Source organism: Thunnus albacares, chromosome 7 (genome assembly GCF_914725855.1).
Source record: "Thunnus albacares chromosome 7, fThuAlb1.1, whole genome shotgun sequence".
Taxonomy (NCBI): domain Eukaryota; kingdom Metazoa; phylum Chordata; class Actinopteri; order Scombriformes; family Scombridae; genus Thunnus; species Thunnus albacares.
Genome location: NC_058112.1, coordinates 16,592,636 through 16,612,665, shown reverse-complemented (window position 1 = coordinate 16,612,665; position 20,030 = coordinate 16,592,636). Strand labels below are relative to the sequence as shown.

The 20,030-nt window shown below is 40.9% G+C and overlaps 1 protein-coding gene across 2 annotated transcripts; it reads right to left on the bottom strand.

The window, feature by feature from the left end:
• Positions 1–825: 825 nt before the first annotated feature.
• fam107b (family with sequence similarity 107 member B) lies at positions 826–18,208 on the bottom strand. Of its 2 annotated transcripts, none has more exons than XM_044355821.1 (4): positions 18,000–18,208; positions 5,068–5,239; positions 1,937–2,093; positions 826–1,829 (listed from the first exon to the last, which is right to left on the bottom strand). In XM_044355821.1, the coding sequence occupies exons 2-4, from the start codon at positions 5,193–5,195 to the stop codon at positions 1,710–1,712; spliced, it is 405 nt and encodes a 134-aa protein (XP_044211756.1). In that variant the 5' UTR covers positions 5,196–5,239; positions 18,000–18,208; the 3' UTR covers positions 826–1,709. The 2 variants fall into 2 exon arrangements, with proteins under 2 accessions (XP_044211756.1, XP_044211755.1); XM_044355820.1 differs by lacking the exon at positions 18,000–18,208 and adding an exon at positions 6,200–6,376.
• Positions 18,209–20,030: the final 1,822 nt, after the last annotated feature.

Sequence of the window (20,030 nt, the reverse complement as noted above, 5' to 3'; positions counted from 1 at the left end):
GTGCTATGCTTTACCTGTCAAAACCACAACTTCATGTTTTCTTTTTAACAAGACTTTAACCTGCTTTTTATGTTCCAAATACTTCTCTATGTCTAGATGTGTTTCTGGCGAGCAAAATCAACATTAGTTCAAGACTAAATAAGCTGAGCTTATCAAAGTGATGACTGTTTAAAAGGCTGAGTGCTTTGCTATTATTTATGCATCACATTCCATTTAGAAAATAAAGACTATTTGATGGATAACAACTCCTGAATCCAGCGGCAAACAAAATAAAGAAAAATAAATGTGATGTGTTAAAATAATGTTTATTTTAAAGAAGATTCGGTATCTGGAGGAACCAGGGTTATGTTGTTTTAAATCCACCTCTTCCCATGAGAACAATAACGTTATTTCTTAAAGACCCACAATCCAGAGTTTTTGACCCGTAATATTATTGTGTGTGATGCTTAAATAATCACTAAGACAGCCAAAGTAATCACATCCCAGTTTTTTCACATCCTGCAACCATTTTGGAATTTGCACCAGCGTGATGACGGTTCTTGCATTAGTTAAATTGTTTTGCAGGTAATGAACCATTTAAATTTTCTGTCTGCACATGAGGCTCCATTGTAAATAAAGACAAAATACTTGAGCCAGAAAATTCCAGAAAGATGTTTTGGGAGCCATGAGTATAGAACTACAAAATCAATTCTTTTATGACAGGTGTCTCATATGTATAGACTTTCAATAATACTCCCCAGTTTTTAACCAAATCCTTTGTTGATTAAAGCAAACAAAGACTGATCAGACAGGCCCCAAGCCTTATTCTCAATGACCAACCTAACAAAAACTTAAATTATTTATTAAGTAACACTTTTATTAATACAAAACAACAGAATATATAAAGAATAGGTCACTCTCATGCCTGGGAGTTCTACTATTGCTCAAAATTGCATTAGCTGAGGAAATGGCATGTTTAGAATTTTAAAAATAATAAAAATAAAGCAAACTTGAGTGTTTCACACAACCATACACTCCCTTTGTCCTGTTCTGGCTTCATAAACTATGCTGTAAAACGAACTAAAATACATAAATGACTAAAAGTGTCCTCCCTATACCTGGGCTAAAAGCTACAAACATAAATAACAAAAGCACATTAGTTTGGCTTTTATATTACACAGCTTCAAGAGTCCATCCAGTGTCCACTTTTCCTTATTTGATTCTGAAGATGATAACAAAAAAAACAAAAAAAACCCAACAACGATAACAACACCGATAACAGTAAAGAGAAATGACAGCTTGCTGTGGAGAGAGGAGTGAAAACAGAGGGGATGAAAACTCCTGTGTGTGTGTGTTTGGTTGTTTCTCCATCAGAGCTCATTGGAAGCTTTCTTGCCCTTTTCGAAAGGCGGGTAACATGTAACATGTCTGTGATAGGTCACTCCTGCAGGGGGTGCTGTGTGCTGCTGGATGGGTGTGAGGAGCAGAGGTGACTACTGGCGGTCCGTGGCAGGCAGACAGAGGGGGTCTTTAGTCTGTAAAGTCTCTCTCCTCACTGCAGGAAGGAACAGCTAGGTCGGGAAAGCCAGGAAGTTCATCTCGGACCATGGTCAGGTCACCACCGTGTACCACAGACACAACACACACTCTCTCTTGTACACACACTCCTGACGTCTCTGTGCCCACAGACACACGCACAGTCAGCCAGACCCAGACACCCCTGCTGGTTTTTAGGTGGTTCGTTCCTCCCCGTCAGCCTCCTGCTTGGTCCTGCGCAGGTTGCTCTTCATCTTCACAAATTCAGGGGTGTTCTCCTGTTCCTCCTCGATTTTCTGTTGCTCCAGCTCCAGCTGCAAGAATAAAAACATTGGAAAAGTTAACACATTATACAGGTAATAATCTGTGTGTGGTCATTTTCAAACACAGGGGTGAATAAGACTTTCTTTCAATCATTTACCTGCTCTAGTTTCTGTTGTCTTTTCATGAGCTCTATCTCCAGGTCACTCCTCTTTTTGTGGGCCTCCTGCTCCTCCTTCTGAGCCTTGATGACTTGCTCCCTCTTTCTCTTCTCCAGAACCTTCTGGAGCTCCGGTTTGTTCTGAGGAGCCAGACCCCTGTACAGAATTAATCAATGAAACAGCATGTTACTAGAATAAAACATAATGAACAACGTCTGACAACACATGCTTCAAAGCCCCACATGGAGAAATACTGGCATTCACATGCATGCTTAACAGATGATGACATGACCTCATTCTAGTTTGACACGCATGCTGACTTAGATGTTCTGGATTAAACATGTCAATCGTGTTCAGGAAAGTTTTGATTTTGAGCCAATCACAGATTGTTCCACAATTTTAAATCTGTGTACGAGATGGTTACCAGCACTGGAGTTGACCTTGGTAAAAGTGGAATGAAACCATGGTCTGCTTTTTTTTTTTTCTTGGAAGCACCAAAAAAGCTCCAGAATTCATTCAACAATCTGCAAACAAATTCCTCATATAAACCATGACTTAAAAGAAAAAGAAAAAAGAAAAAAAAGAGGACAGGGACATCTTGGTACAGTGTGTGCGTGTCTTGCAAAGAGGAGCAAAACACCAAATGTTATGTAATACTCCAAACTCCTCTAAATTACGAGAGAGAGGGAAGGGGGCTGAGGATGAGAGGAGTACTTAAGACAGAGGGGAACAGAAATGAGTTAGAGTCAGCTAGAAAAGGCAAGAGCCAATAAACAGCAAAGCCTGCAAAGGATCAGGGAGGCACAATAAAGTACAAAGAAAGTCAGGAGGAGCAAAAGGACAGAGGTTACCATCCAATTGAAATCAAAAATGTAATCTCCTCGCCCTTTAAAAACCATATGAACCAGATTACTTCACTCTCCTCATGGTTAGTGATTTCCCTTTCGCCTGAATCTGCGTAGGCTGTTCAAAGAAAAACACAGTGTGCCCACCTGACTGCAGTTTAGCACAACAACGCCTTAATGAAATGCATTATTAAATCCTGAAGATTACATAACCAAGCCCACAATGTTCCAAGAAGCAGTGGGAGTAAATTTATTACTTAAACTAAAGTCACTGCTGCAGTTTAAATGCCCTGGTTTCCCTGATAGTGAGGGTCTTATGAAAGCACTTAGTGAGCTTGAGGCAGAGCAAAGGGTCAACGATGTGATCGGGTCAGGCTGTTTTCAAGCGCTGTGCTCAGAAAGAGAGGAGGTCAAGGTCACTTCAAAGAATAAAACAGGCTGTAAAAGATACTTTACGCGACTCCCCCCACCTCTGTGGGGCGATGTTTACATAATCACAGACCCTCCTTTCCACGACCCCTCCCACAAGCGCACACCCTCTGGCAGACTAGGAAGAATGTGCGTTCAAATACCTCCATCTGCTAAAACGCTTCACCAGTCTTGGTGGCTGAATTTTTCAAATTCTTTTCCTCTGTGTCTGTGCACACAGGCACACAAACACAGAGGAAAAGTCACCACAGCAAAAGGTAGCTAAGGCAGAGAAAGGCTCTCAGCCAGGGACTGTTTTGTAATCTTGATTACATAACTCGTTTTTTTTTTCCCTCTTCATACAGTCATCCATCCATCTATGCATCCATCCAGCCCCCCCCCCCCCCCCCCTCCACACTCTGATCACCGTGACTAATCCACTATGCAGGGAAGCTTTCTACACGATAAAAAGCCCAATCAAAACAAGTTCATCCCACTATTAAACCCACTAGATTTATCTTACAGACTTCTACTGGTACTAAACTCATAACATTCCCTGTCTAGACAACTAAAAATAATATGCTGCAGCTTCTGGAATGAAACAAAGACAGCAAAACAGTTTTTTTTTGTTTTTTTCCTTGATGTTTTTATTACATTTCTTGCTTATCCTCACTGGCATCTTTCCCATCACTCATTAATGCCCTGTTTCCATCAGTACAAAAGCACCTCACTCTTTGACTTGTTTGAGACAGAGCATCACTGCTGTGATGTAACAGCTGTCAGCAGCGTGTGTGTTTATGTTGCTATTAATAGCTCGGACACAAAGCGGATGTCGCTCCGTTTGGTGAGAAAATATACAAACATTAAGTGTCAAAAAGCGTGATCACAGACCCCAGTGTGCATGTGTATTCATGTACACAGACGCTGCTGCACGGCTGCTCACACTGACCAAAGAATGCCTGAAATCCTGTTTTATGATGTGGTATTAATATCATCGGCCAGATCAGGTTTATCCTGTACAGTATATCTGTGTGACCTTTATATAACCAATTTTTGACACACATGAGGTTTTATATAATGGCTCCTATGAAATTTTTATTTGCTGAGCTTTACATAATACTGCTGCTGGGGGGGGATCACTGAAGTCAACTAAAGTGACACGCTGCAGGAACACTGGCCAAGTCTGCATGGATACTATCAGACCAATTACAAGAAAGTAGCAGGATTACTATATTAACTCATCCTCCATAAGAAGACGTAAAACTAAATTTTCACTGCATTCTTTTAAATCCTCTCTCAAAACTTACTTATACCATATGGCTTTTGTTTAATTATGTTTTTATTTTATCTGTTACTCTCATGTCTTGCTTTAACCATTTGTTCTTATCATTACTTTTAACTGTTTTATGTGTTATTTTGTTTGTTGACTGATTTTGGATGTGATTGTTTTCCTGCTTTCTTTTACTCGTTCTTGTTTGTAAAGCACTCTGTGTTGAGTTGTTTTGATAAGGGCAATATAAATAAAGTTTATCATTACCATTCTAATAAATTAGCCTTGCCCTGGTGACTGCTATCTGCACTGCTTTTCCTTGTCTGACATGTTTTGAATTGGGAAAAACGTGATAGTCATTGCCATAAACAACAAAGAATTTTACTACTCGATAAATAAACAAACCATTATCTGTCCAGTCACGTTCTGCACGTGAAGAAGTACATGCCAACAGCTGCTTTATTGATCTGGTTTTGTTTATCTGCCATAAAGTGTGATAAAACATCAGATAGCCAATTATAAATAAGAATCACTTCCTTAAAAGTTGGCTGTGTATTAAGGAGGTGTGTTTACATGGAAACAGATAAGACATGAAGAAGAGACAGACCTCTTCTGGTTCATGAGCAGCTCTCGGTGCAGGTCCTGGTGGTTACGAGAGTTCTTGACTGGGTTGATCAGCTTCTTGGGTTTGATGAGCTCATCACAGTCACCCTCCAGATAGTCTGGCTCCGCCATGACACTTCTCCCTGGTGACACGGACAGACCAGGGTCACGCGGATCTAAGAAGACAGAAACGAAGCGAAGAAGATCTTAATTTAGCCACTACAGTGTGACGTGAGCCTGGATGCAACAAAACAAAGACATGTATTTGTCTCTGTGGTGACAGAAATTGTGTGAAAAAGTGTGTTACACAGGTAAACATTTTGAGGGACGCGTTATTTGACTAAAATAACACTCCTTTCAAACCCTAATATGAGCATCTGCTTCATCTTCTAGCATGTGCTCAAAGTTTTTGAATGGTCTCTATTTTGATAGAGGGAGTCTTGAGGGGCGCTGGAATTACATAATTGTTCTCACACTACATGAAGAGGAACATTTCATTCCCTTGTCAGATGATGTAAAAACCAAATGAGGAGATGAATCAGGACAGCGCATAACCACACTTAAATACCTTTCAGACACATGGTTATGGAAATATTTCAGAAGTTACTGATAATTATGCAACCTAAAGGTTAACTTCAATCCACTCCGTAGTCCGTGACCTCAAAAACAAAGCAATGATACCCTGATATCAGCACACACAGCCTTTGGCCATTGTATGTAATTAGAAAGTATCAAAGTATTCTGTATTTCACATAAAGCTGAGAAATAACTGGGATTCACAACAAGTTAGACAAATACCTCAATACCAGATTGCAGTGTTCATGCAATAATACTATAGTAAAGGAGTTTTGCTGGCAGCTCAGTCCTTCTGTTTCCAGTTTTTACAGTCTGCTCAATGACACAATCGCATTTAAATTGGCTCACATGCTCTGTTTTCAAGAATGAAACATCAGAGATTTTTAAATAAACACATCAGCTGATAAAATTCAAGATCTAGCCAACTGAAATGAGACAACAAATGCTTTAAAAAAAAGTATATAATATAAACCATATATTGCCCATGTAAGGGTAAAACATCTAAGCACTTTTTATCTAATGTTAAAAATGCCCAAAAATTCCATGTTTGCTTAACTCACCCTGCAGATGAGGAAAGACGGGATATCTGAACATTGTCGTCATCTCTGCTATTTTGGTTTGAAATCTTTTTTTCCAGGAAAAGCTATTAAAGCCCGCTGTCCTGTTTATCAGTATGTCACACGGGAGAGGTGCTTTGTCCTGCACAGCTGTCTGCTACTGAGCTGGTTGGAGTTCAAAGTCTGCTTTATAGCTACGCTCACACACACACACCCAAACACACATACACATACACACACACACAATCACTCTCTCTCTGCTCCCTCCCTCACCTACTCCCCTCCCACTCACTTTCAATGCACATCTCTAGACGAGGAACAGCTTATAAGCACATTTTCCGTATTATTGGACAAGTTTCTTCATAAATGAGTGAATGAACATTCTCAGTTGTTAGGATTTTTTTAATCTTATCTGAAGTTTAAAATAGCAGTAAATGGGTATAATAATAGTAAACTACAAAATCAGCAGAGTCTATTCACTTCGATATTAGATAACAACATCATGCGCATTTCCTCTCCTGCAGGCTGAGGAATGACTCAGATTTGTAAACAACTGCCTTCTCAAATGCCTCCAAACACAGTGATTTTTAAGGCGTTGCCTAGTTACGAATATCCCCTGCCTGTGACTAATGAGGACAGACTGAAAAAAGACAGGAAACATGCAGTGATATTTTGGAACTTCAGCAGGCCAATCACAAACAGCGGTTGTACTAAAGATGTGTTACCCTGCACGTGCTGAAGACAAAAGGTGGGTGGGGGGGAGTGTGTCCTCCGAATCAAAACACACGCATGCAGAGTATTGATGTAATGAGCTGAAGACGCCACTAGAGGTCGACATTCTTGCATCATAGAAACCATACAGTCTATGATAGAAACTAAAGCATGTCAGTTACATAACAAAGAAGCCTACGATAAACATGGTTTGTGGTTGCTTTCACTGCAGAACAAAAAGAGAGAATTGCAACATAATAAAAATGCTTAATGGATATAATGGAACATGTTGACAAATGAAAATACTGCTTTTCCAGTTGGAAATGGTTTTTAAATGGTCATAGTGGTGTGTAATCCCTTCTAATCTCAGATTAGTAACCTTTTAAAAATTGCGTTCACTCGCGTGGCTGACAGAAATCTTTAAATCTATGTATATAAAACCATCATCATGAGTATCACGAGGTCCTATGAAAGAAAACAAAGTAATCGTTGATCAGATTTTTTAAAAATCAAGGACAAAATGTACTAGTATCTTCATATAGGCCTGCTACATAATGTTGTCAATAAAGTCTATAAAGCTGTTAGGAACATACCAGTCACAGTCGTTTCTGTGACACCGCCGGGACATTCTGACAGTGTTTGAACATGAGAGACGGTAGAGGTGGGCAGAACAGCTTGTGGCTGTAATCAGAGGCTACGTGTGTGCGCACACGTGCTGTGTACATCAAAGGTGGTTTTTGTTAATGGCGGTAGTAGGGGGTAGAAGAACTTAAAGACTGGCAGTGTTGTCAAAGTGTCCGTTAGCTCGACACATCTGCTCCTACTTCCTCTGTGCCCCAAGGGAGAGGGGAAGTGACACAGGGAGTTCAAAAGGACCCTGCAACCTCAAATTGGAGCCCTGCTTCAATTCTGCCTTATCACTGGTAGCGCTACAAGTTTTATTGAATGTCCCTTCTAGTTAAAAGCTACAGTATGTATAGATAACATGTTTCATTATCAGTTAAAGTCCAACACCTGAAGAACAATAAAGATAACCAAGTAAACATGTTCCAATGTCGCTCAGATAAAAATCAGCATTTAACTCATGGTTATGCCACAATATCCTCTTTCTTTTCCCTTCCGCAGGTGTTTTACCATCTGTGTGTTTCAGAATACAAAATACTGTTATGAACAGCCACTTCAAAACATACTGTGCATTGCGTATGCTACTGTAGCACAATCATTTTCAACACTTCCATGTTCTAAAACGTGGACTATGTAAGCATCCCCGCAGGCATGTTGGTGTCTGGATAACCATATACAGTTTTTGTAAAAACACTTCCCACTGTTCCAGGAATCCCATTAAAACAGTTTGTTTATTGGTTTTGGAAACACACCCTAACAGCACAGACAACGCACACACACACACGCACACGCACGCACACACGTAATGAGCCTCCAAAAGACCTAGGTCTCTGAGATGTGTCCAGGAGAAAGGACTCAATATTTACAGGATTCAAAACCTCCACGCATTCAGGCATAACAAGAGAGGAAAGTTGGTGAAAACAGAGGAAAAAGAAAGGAGGAAAACTGGGTCAGAGGAGAGTCTAGGAAAAAAGAAAAGGGAGTTGGCCAAAGACAGCTTTCCTCTGTTTACTTCACCCTGTCTTTGTCATCCTCATGACCTGCGTATGACTGAACTTACATACAATGAATTGTGACATTTTTGAACTAGCTAGCTACAGGAAATATCCAATCAATCAAGAACCATAAAAACTAGTGCAGTGAGAGTTACAACCATGCAGAGGCTGGAACTCCACACATACGTTTTCAATAATATACCACTCATAACATGCTCACACAGACTTTTATCATTGTATAAAAGTTTAAAGAAAATGTCTGTGTGGCAGATTTTGAGTGAAAGAAGATAAAGAAAGTGAATGAATGTCTTCAGCAAACATGTTTGCACTCGTCTGTGTCTGTGTGTGTGTGTGTGTGTGTGTGTGTGTGTGTGTGTATGTGTCAAAGTGCACCCATGGTGGCCAGTTGAATTAGCGCTGATAGAATGACTGATCCTGGACAAGAGTGCCTGCAATGTGCCAAATGATTGCATCACCGTGCCCAGCTCTGCTAATTAAGAGCAAACACGCACACGGACTTGCATTCAAATACAGACTCATTTCTCAATTTCCCCCTCAACTGTCATTTCCCCTCGGTCGTCATGGAGACCTGCCATCACCCACACTTCATTCAGTGACACAGCACTCAGAACGGGAAATAGCTGAATGCCAACTGACTATTGCCTCAGGGCCTCTGATGGGCAACACTGATGAGACTTTCAACAACTGAAATACAATCCTCAAAAACACAAAAATATGTCTTTATGTGTTCCATCTATAAAAAAAAAATCTATACATGAAATGCAATCTTCCTGGTTTAACCCTAGAGAGAAGAGCACAGATGGGCAGAAAAACTAATGAAGAGGGATGGGGAAGAGAGGCTAAATTGGCCATTATGGGTGCTTTCTTTTTTGTTTCACTGCAGACAAACAATACTGTGAATACTACAAGAAAGAAATGACAATGACAAAAGGTGAATTGTTTCTGACATACAAGAGAAAGAAGAAAGAAAGAGGTCGATAACTTTAACTTGGAATCAGAGCAAAAATAGGTTAAAAAAGAAAAAAAAAAAGGAAAGACAGAGAGATCCAAATGCTGACTAATGATATGGTTTGGTTATTCAAGAGTCAACAGTGGTCCTCTTCCTGCTGCAGCCTTGAAAGAGAGAAATGAAGGAAAGGCGAGCAGCTGGTGACTTGCTTCATCATGTGACACCCTCCCCCCAACCCCCCTACGCTCCCCATCCTTCTCCAGGATATAGATACAAACAGTGCAGACCATCCAGAGCTCTGCACAGGGTGACGTTGGTCTGTCAAGTGTCACTGGTTTGTGAACACACAGCTGACCACGCCCACCCAGTCATCAAGGAGCCAGGGTTTGTTTTCCACAGTATCCAGCAGAAAGGTGTACAGGGGTCAGATTTACAAAAAAAAGGATTAATCAGCTTTTTACCATCCGGTTTTGATATATGCTGATCTTAGACACATTTTACATGAAAAAAATGACTTTTTCTCGACTTTTGAAAGAGCTGACGTGTGTTGATTTTCCTTTTTACTTATTGGTTGGTTCTTTCTGGTGAATAAGCAGCTTAAAACAATAGATATGAAATTGATTTTGGCTTTTGTGTATTTTCTTGATATTAGCTGCGGTTTTGGGAAGCAGACGTACCAAAAGAAGCTTAACAAAAAGTGTGAATTTGACATATTCTGAAGAAAAAACAAGATCAGCTGGCTTTGAATCAGACTCACTGTATAATATCATGACAAACTGAAGAACATGTTTTCTTGAAGCTTAATTTACCAACCGCTTTTTTGCTCCAATATCCCCTCCTTGTCCCACATACAACCTCTTGTTCACTCTCCCCCATCTCTCATTTTTGGCCAGATCCTGTCTATTCCACTCACAGATGGGAGGTCCATCCCTCAGGGGAAATTACGTCATCAATACCCCTAAAGCAACCCCCACACCCCATTCTTTCTCTCTCTCTCTCCCTCTCTCTCTCTCTCTCTCTCTCACACACACACACACACACACACACACACACACACCCTTACAAGCCCGACAGATCCGGGTATTTGTCTCCTAGCCTCTCTGTTAATGAAGCGGCCATTGAGCCATAAATAGGAGAGGCCCTAATTAAAACACACAGATAGATGGGCTTTTAGCTGACAGCTGTAGGGGGATGGGGGAAGGGGGGGTGAGCAGGGGTGTGTGTGTGTGTGTGTGAAAAAGAGAGAGTGAAAGTGACAGAAAAAGTGAGGGAGAAGCAGACACTTGGGGGCCCACTAGTGACAATGAGCTCATTTCCCGTAAAGGCCCTGTGTACGCACATGCTCATTTACAAGCCTCCCCCATGACGGCACATAAATCATGGTGGGAAGCAGAGTGACGTACATGTGCACAATTCCAGACCACAGATTCAAACAATAGAATAACATATTGTTCCGTCACTTGTACACACAAACACATTCAAAGTCAGCAAAGACTAAAAAAAAACAAAAAAACAAACAGCCCACATAGTCAAAGTATTTGTTTGCAGTCTAGTGCTGCATGTACATCTGTAAGCAAAACGATGAGTACAAATGACTCTCCAGCTCCCATCAGGAAAAACTGGTCTGCCTGAGGAAAGAAGCAGAACATGCACAACATGAAGTACTCAGGAGCACAAACATGTTTCTGTCTATACACAACATAAGTCCACTCTTGCCATTGCAACGGCATGAGTTTAAACACACTTTATAATCACTAATAGTAGAAGATGAGAGGATGAGTGGCAAATAATGATGTTGGAGTGGTTATCTAAATATATTTAGACTATAAAAGCGCCCGACGTTCATGGCGGTTAGTTACAACATACTGAGTTATGGGATGAGAAAGTGAGAGAAAATGGTTCTACAAAACTGTGTGCTGGGGAGTTTGGGGATATCTGTTTTGTATTTCCTGCGTTGGAGTGGGGGTCTGGAGCAGAAGAGAAGAGGAGCGAGGGAATTCTGGGGCCTCATCATGATCTGACCTCCAAAAACACCGCCCTCCGCTCCCACAGTACGATGATGTCACTAGGGAGACGCAGGGGTATGGGAATTTACAATCAGGGTTTTAGGGTTCATAAAAACACAGATGCGCACCCATGCACCAACTCAAGAAAAGGATAATGTCACACTTTGTATATCTCATACGAGGGAGGCATGAGTTGTTAGGCTTTAGCTACAGAGTGTGGATGTGAACGCCTTTAAAACACTTATGTCATTAAGGGAGTACTAGGCCGCCCTATAGACTGTCATGATGAAAAGTAAACCCAAACTCATTACTACGCCTGCCAACTAGGAGTAATAGTTTATACAAAAGCATCTAAATTACTGTGACTCTCTCCTTCTAACATACATATAGACCCAATGGCCATCCAATGCTTTCTGTAAAAACATCTATTATCTTTGTCCTCACTTGCAGGTTGAGTAATATCAATAACCTTTTTTTCTGCTACCAAAGGACTGTTAGCATTTAGGGGATGTATCATGGATGTTTCCAGGTCTATATTCAAATTCTGGGGAATACTACTAATGGAATATCTTTGCATGATTTACAGTCCTGTCTGAGCCACTCTATGAGCCCGCTCTTTTCTGATTGGTCAGCTTCTGGGAGTTGCGTCTCGGCTGACTTCAGGTTGGTCCAGAGGCTACGGAAACAAACAGTAGTAGTAGGATTTCACTTATTTTTCTTGTCTTTTACTCAAAATGGAAACTTCTCAAATATATCTGCACATGTTCGGGCCCGAATCCTTTCCAAAATATGCAACAACACAAACAACACGTGGAACAATCTTAGCAACAAAGTCTACAGAACTGACAGCCAGTTGTGGGCATGTGCGAACAATCGGACGTCATCCGATGAAGAATTAGAGGTAACATTAAGAGTTTGGGGCAGGCTGTAAGTCCCTTTTGACTGACAGGGAGCATTTTACATACGTTCACCTTAAGATTTAGAACTTTGACCATGTTTAACATACACATCCAACATCATACCAGTATAAAAATAACAGGAAATCACAAAAAGCATATGTCCCCTTTAAGCAATTCTGAAACCAAAGCATTAAATATCACCTGATGTTGAAAAATTGAAAAATGGAAGTTTATACTGTCTCATCATACAAAGGCTTTTATGAGTTGTACACTGGACATTGTAACTGGGACTCAAAAAGTAGCCAAAAAGTGGAACCTTATCAGTTCTGCTTCTCTATATTCTGCACAATAGAATTCTTGTTCTCAGTTTAAAAAGAAACATCACATCTTTGGTAACAGTTATATGTACAATGTAAATGAAATTTGGGGGGTTTTATTTGTGATTTTGGCTTCAAAATAATGAACTCTTGTGGCTGTAGTTTTTCATTCTGTGTTACTTTCCATCCCTCTCCGTGTCCTGGAGCTCTTAGATAACCACAGAGGCTGTATCTGGTCTTGTCAAATTATAATGCAAACTTGACCACATCCATATCTGGCTTTTAAGATTCGATTTCAATACGAACAAGTATCCAGATCTGTCAGCTGTTTTTATTGTTAAGATGATGTTACTCTTATTATCACAAATTGGTAATGTTTAACTGTGATCCCTCTCTTTGAACTGAAACATGCGTGTAAGTTTGTACTCAGCACAGACTGAAGTTATTTCATGCGGTGGCTCCTGCACAGTCCTATCGACAAGCGCTGTGAGCCCCGGGGTGAGGCAGATTACAGAATGAATGGGATGGATTGAAAAGGCACAGACACCACTTTGAGTCACGCTGAGGGAATGTGATGAACCTGCAAAGTGATTATCGCTTCAGGCAAATAACAACGTCTACATGTAGGGGCACACTCACTTACACACACACACACACACACACACACACACACACACAGCCGGGGATCTAAACATATATTCAAACACACATCTTTGAGTGACAGAGACATGGGGATGCACGCTATGTGCACTTTTCTATAAAAGGTTAAAATCAAAGTGCTTACTCAGACCAAATTCTGAACACATGTCCTGAATAATTGGCGAGGGGGGGTACACACCTGTCAGTCAAATACAAAAGGCTGGTCTATACTCTCTCACAGCTGACACTGACACATGGTCCTGTATGTATATGTATGGACCAGATGAGAACAGGTGGGCTGAGGCAGACTGAGGTTACAACACACGCACAGAATCCAAACTGATTTGCTATATAGACACACCCTAAAAGGACAAATTATAGACAGAGCACATGCACGTTTCATGTGGCTCTTCCTCACTGAGATGTAAACACATATAATACACACATCACCCTTTTAAATGCAGCTCCAATATCTTTCTCTTTAGTGGTATAAATGCCATATAGTAAAAAAAACTGCAGCCGTTTAGTCTGGCTCAGCAGTGTGAAGTACCATTTGTTCATAAAGGAAAAGTCTTTGTTATGGCCTTGCTGTCTGCTCCTGTTCCAGATTCAAAGCTTTGTGCTTCACTGCTGTTTTTCCCCTTATGGAGCGGAGTCACGCCCCTCCTCATCGTCTACTGGCTGATCCCAGCTGGGTGCTCAATTTTGATTGGCTGGGGGGCACACCGAGGAGGATTTGGGAGGTTCTCCTTTGTTTACATGCTAGCAGAGAAAACCCAATAACAACTGTTACCTTGGGCAACCAGAAAATCTACAGTTAGGCAAGGCAGACACACAGGAATGAAAGCAGAGCACGCATGCATGTGAGCACACACACACACACACACGGATAACAAAGTAACCAGGTGTTCACAAACAGGCCAAATGAGGAGTCTTTGTTCTCTGTGGTTCTCTGCTGTATGCTTCACATGGCACAAACTATATGGTATGTACATGCATATTTTTAGATGGGACAGTAGGCAATCATGTCATTTCATTGTCTGACGAAACTTTCCAGAGCCAGTATTGGTATATACATTCTAAAAACCCAGTTTGCTTCAGGCTGCAACAGAGAGAGGTGGCTCTGTTCTTTCATGGGTGTTTGTTCCTGATTGTGTTTGTAATAAGACAGGATCATATATCTTGATACTGACTTACAAAGAGCTTAATCCAATTGGTGCAGCTCAGACTCCCAATCTCTCTATACTTCAACCTAACAAGCCGTAAGGAGGGAGGCATTTAGAGTCTGTGTGCATGCGTGTGCGCGTGTGTGTCATCCATCCGTCCTCCACGAATACGCAAAGTGGCCAGCACAGTAATGGTGCTTTATTGTGATTCAAGCTCCTGCATAACATCAGGAAAATCGATGGGATTCTTTGAGAAGCAGAGTCTCTGTAGGTTTGTGTGCGTGTGTGTTGGTTTTATTCCTCGCTATGCATGTTTATCTTATCTTTTTTATGAGTACATCAACATCAAGTCCTGTGCAAACTCAAATAAAAGTCAAGTCTCTGCACGTCTGACTCTCATATGAACTACCAACCCCCTCCATCCATCCCACACCAGCTCTCTATCGGGAAACTCAATACCTGAATTGTGACATCATAATCTAAAACCATGGCAACAAAACCACAGCACAGTGTAAACAGCTCCTTTGTCCTGTTGTAGGATTCTGTGATTGCATGTTTTATGTTTGCATTGCATCATAATATGTCATTCAGCCTACATGGAGAGGGCCATTAAGGCACACAGTGTCTGTTAAAAAAAACTGTCCAAAACAGTGTTAGAAAACAGATAAACAAAAGAACAGATTTGCTGCATTTGCTGTCTGTTTAGGAATTAATGCTTGATCATATTAGCTAGATCTGATAAATAACAGCCAGATAAACACAAAAGGACTATCATAAAGGACTGTAGTACCAACTCAAATGTGTAGCACTGGGTATAGAGAAGAAGTGAAGTACAAATCAGATTATTCATCAGGTTTTCTGGGTTTCCTCTCAGGAAACTGTTCTGCCGAGGTGGTAAACCACCAGAATCCTAAAATATCTTGTCTCATGATCAATTTAGGTAGCAGATGACAGCCTAAACAATAGCCCCACTCAATAAATATATAACATTTGCAGTGTGAAACGGTATCCCTGCTCTTTTCCCCTGAAGGTTTATATCTTATTTCATGAAAGTGTATATTTACACTTTATTATGTTAGCAAAGGTGGCTCTTTGCTTCAGGTGCTGACACACTACGAGAATCCCTGGATTTTGTTAACGTATTCTTTGATCAGATTTTTGCTGATTTGAGTCATAACCATAACCAGTCAACCTAGATCTCATATGGCTCCTTGTGTTAAAGAAAACATTAAGCATTACTGTTTTCGAGAAGTTTGGCAAGTTTTGATAAACAAAAAAAGAGGTTTTAGAAGAAAAAAAGTTTATTTCCCAAAGTAAGGTATGAAAAAAAGTCATGTTTAGGTATGGGCAACTATACTCAGGTTTCATAGTGACACTAATATCATCAAATTTCAAACAACACCAAGCCCCAGGCTCATAATTATATATTCATCAAAAGTCTCCTAGCAGACCGGAATTGGGCCGAGTGAGTATGTGTTTGGTAAGACATCGAGTACTCCACTCTCAAACAGCACAGAGACCCACTGAAGACTCGCTCTATGTTTACATGGCTCTTTACAGGGGAAAAGACTTTAAAAACATGTGCTACAAGGCAGTCTTTCACTGCTAGTGAACAAGAAGTCTGAGCCACATCATGAAACTCACACACAGGAACACACTGTCTCGTGCGGCGTAGGTCTTAAGGATCAGTGCATTCTGCTGAGTAATGAAGATTTTGTGCCCACAGACAGACCAGCAGGACTGTTGGAGATAATACTGTCAACACACATGTGGTTGCCAGTTAACCCTCATGGACACACACACACACACACTCACACCCATTCCTGACCCAAATACCTTGATATTCTTGAGGTCAGATGGAGTCCTTGACATGGACTCACATTCTATAATGATACATTTGAGAAACGCACCAGAACCACTAATGGACACATGCCATTATAGAATGGAAACTCAGACATTTCATTCACATATTTAAATTCCTTTGAGTGCAATAATAATGGTGCAGGGAGCATTCCAGTTGTAACACACACACACACACACACATACAGACACACGCACACAGTGACAGCATCAGCCCTTACGGGAAACAGAAGACAGCAAGAGAGACAGAGTTGGGGAAACAGGAGAGAGAGAGAGAAAAAGAGAGGGGAAGGAGGGGGTTCAAAGATCAGAAAACAGATGTAAATCGTTTAGCAAACTCCCCTCCAAATGACTAACACATGTGCAAGAACTTTCCCCTCCCTGCACATACACACACATCCACTCGCACTCTTGCAAGCTCTGCACCTAGACAGTATATTCATACCACCTGCTTTTATCACTTCTCCTCTCCCTAAAACACATCTGATGATAGAGAATTAAACTACATCACATGTTAAAATCCGCCCATTTGTATATGCCAGGCTGCTATTCTGCCTCCACCCAGCAAACACACACTTTAAGAGCTGGGTTTGGCCCTGTTTGCGTAACATTCTGTTAAAGTTTGACAGCAAGGCTTCTTGACACAGCCTAAACTAAAAGAAAATCCATCATTGATTCGGAGACTTGCAAACCTGTTGCCACATTAGAAAAAATAACACTCTGCTCCCATCTTCACTTAGCAGTTGGTCCATCTGCCTGATGACAGGACAGGCCAGTGTGTCAGCTCTGAAGCCATGTGCTTTGACACAGGAGCAGTAGTCATTGCTGTGCTATTACACACATACACAGTCTTACTCACACATGATGAATTCAGCTACACCTCATCTATTAAATATGCTCTCATCTTGGGGTGTTTGTCTCACAAAAATTTGAAGAACATTCAATAACACCCTATTATATAGGAACACATGCAGTAAGTCTCATGTTGAACAGATTGGAAATTACTCTGAGACAAATACATGCTTTTGGGCTATATAAATACACTAGATTTACATTTTAAACGAGATTGATTTTATAATATATGTTAGTATGGTGGTATATATATTGCCAGCTGTAATATCCTATGTGAGCATGGCATATAACATCCTCTCTTAAGTAGCCTACTCAGAGACACACAAGAGAAAAAATAACACAAAGATTTTTTTTCTTCTTATATTATCCTCCCAAAGTGCAAAGTATGAACTGCCATGAATAGTGTCAGTGTGCTCCAAAGTGAATGAAACTGTAGTCTGCACATGCTGTACAACAACCTCAACGTGTTTGTTCTTCACTGTCCCGTCGGCTACAGTCATGCGCTGCAACAAAAGGAGACAATGAAACAAGAGTTTGTGATTTGCAATCTCATCCCCTCTCTCTCCTCTGTCTTTCTTTTCCTCGTCACTTTCCTTTACATTTTATATAAACCCAAACCTGCTGCTTCTGTCGACTAGGGAAGACAGACAGTTAGAACGTGCCGCTTTTGTTAGTGCGCTCATGAAACAAGCTCACGAAAAACACACGAGCTCCAGACACACATACACACACACACACATACAGACACACACATGTACACCTACCTCAAAGTCGACTCCGACGCTACTTGTCCAACTCAAGTTGTTTAATATTTAGAAGGACAAAGTGGTTCGGGCCACATCAGTGCGTCTCCGGATCACTTCTTCGGGTTGAGGTGTGTCTCTGCTTCGCCGCTGCTTTTGGAAACTGTTCAATAGCTCCAGCACACACACATGCACTCAGTCAGGACCCATAGAAAATGTAAATGTAAGCTGGGTGGGAGGGGTGGCCTGACGTCACGCATAAGGGCTCCTCCTCCTCCTCTTTCTTCATCTGCTCTCTCTGAAGTGGAAGAGTGGGGACTCCTCGAGCTCAGGGCGGGGTGGTTGGAGTGCGCGCGCGCACACCCACAAACACACGCACACACAAGAGTGTAGGTATCCATATTTGCTTACGAGGCATCAGGTTTATTCATTTATTCATTTCAAAAGAGACTTATATTGTGCTTGCTGTACTGTATAAGTAATATATTAGTAGGTCAATTGTACTTTACATATTTATATGTTTCCATTTTTTCAAAGCGATTTTACAATTCAAAGCGATTTTATGATTTCTTTGTACCTGAATTATGTTCTAACATTAGTTTTTTAACCACTTAACATACAGTTTCCCCCCATTTCTGTCCCTTAAAACTGCACTAATCAATATTTTTTTTAATTAACAATGGATCAAATTAAGTGTGAAGTTGAAAGGAGTCCTTGGTAGTGGCAAACCTACAGAGAGTTATCAGTGAGCATCTTTCAGCTCATTGTTTTGGATCAGTGTTGCTGCTCTCAAGTGACATTTCCTGCAGGGGCAGGCAGATGTTATCTGTGAAAATTTTCTGATAGGACTTTTCCACAGCAGACATTTTGACTTTTCACTTTTCACTTTTCATAGTAGGAAAAGCACAGGTGTTCATTCAGTTCAAATGCCCCAGAAAAGCCATAACAGTGTGACAGTGAGTCAGCATGCACACCGGGACCCTGAAACCAAAGCAGCCAAACTCAGCCATCACTGCCTCTCTTGCACCTAAGGGGCAGACAGAATTAGCATCTAGCTGGTGAACATAGTGGACCATTTAGCAGCTAAAGAGCCAGGTATTTCCCTCAGGAGTTGATGAAGACCAAAACAGCTGAAAGGAGAGAGAATATAGTTGTCAGGTGGACACAAATGCAACTCCAAATGAATACTAATGTTGCTCTATATCTGCAACTGTCTGCGATCATGTTCACCACAACATCTATCAATCATCTATGTAATGTCAGTGTTGTTTTTAAAACTTGTTGCACTCCCTCCAAGTGATCAAAACAATCTATTAATGCTGCTTTAAGTAGCTTTAATGTATGTAAGTATATGTATTCATTAACAGCTAGTTTCAACATTCATTCAGCTTCATTGAAGCTATATTATGTGTATGTGACACTCAGATTTTATAATTTCTTACTGCAATATGCTATGGAATGGACATATTCCAGATGCTTTGAAATTAAATTTGTGAGCTTGAACAATGATTGGCTTCACAGAATGAGTTTTTAATGACTGGCCCGGCAGCAGGCTGCTGCTTATTAAAGGGTTAAGTGGTGTCCTTTTTTTTCTTAAGTGGGGTGTTCACAGCATTTTCTAAGGAAGATCATTTGATCTTTCATCACTTTGATTACAACAGATCGGTCTGACCATTCTTCACTTTAATTACAACAGATCAATCTGCTGCCTGTTGTTGTCACAGACCGAATATCCTGAGGATTCTTTGTGATAAAGAGTAATCTGCTTACTGATGAAGGGTTGGTGGATCTGCTTATCCACCATCCTTCTGTTAAGTCGGCTCACTGAAACCCCTAGTTTCATGGTGATGGTTCTCCGTCTCTCATTGGGTTCGCTCTCAGTTGGATAAAGATCTAAGTTGCTGTACAACTACTAGAGCAGGCTTACTGGAAATGACAAAACGAAAGGAAAACGACCCAAGGGTCGGGATTGAAATCCAAACATGTGGGCGTCAGAGAAGTAAAACATTTCTCAGGACCTTCTCATAATTTAGGAAAGGGGTGACTAAGAGT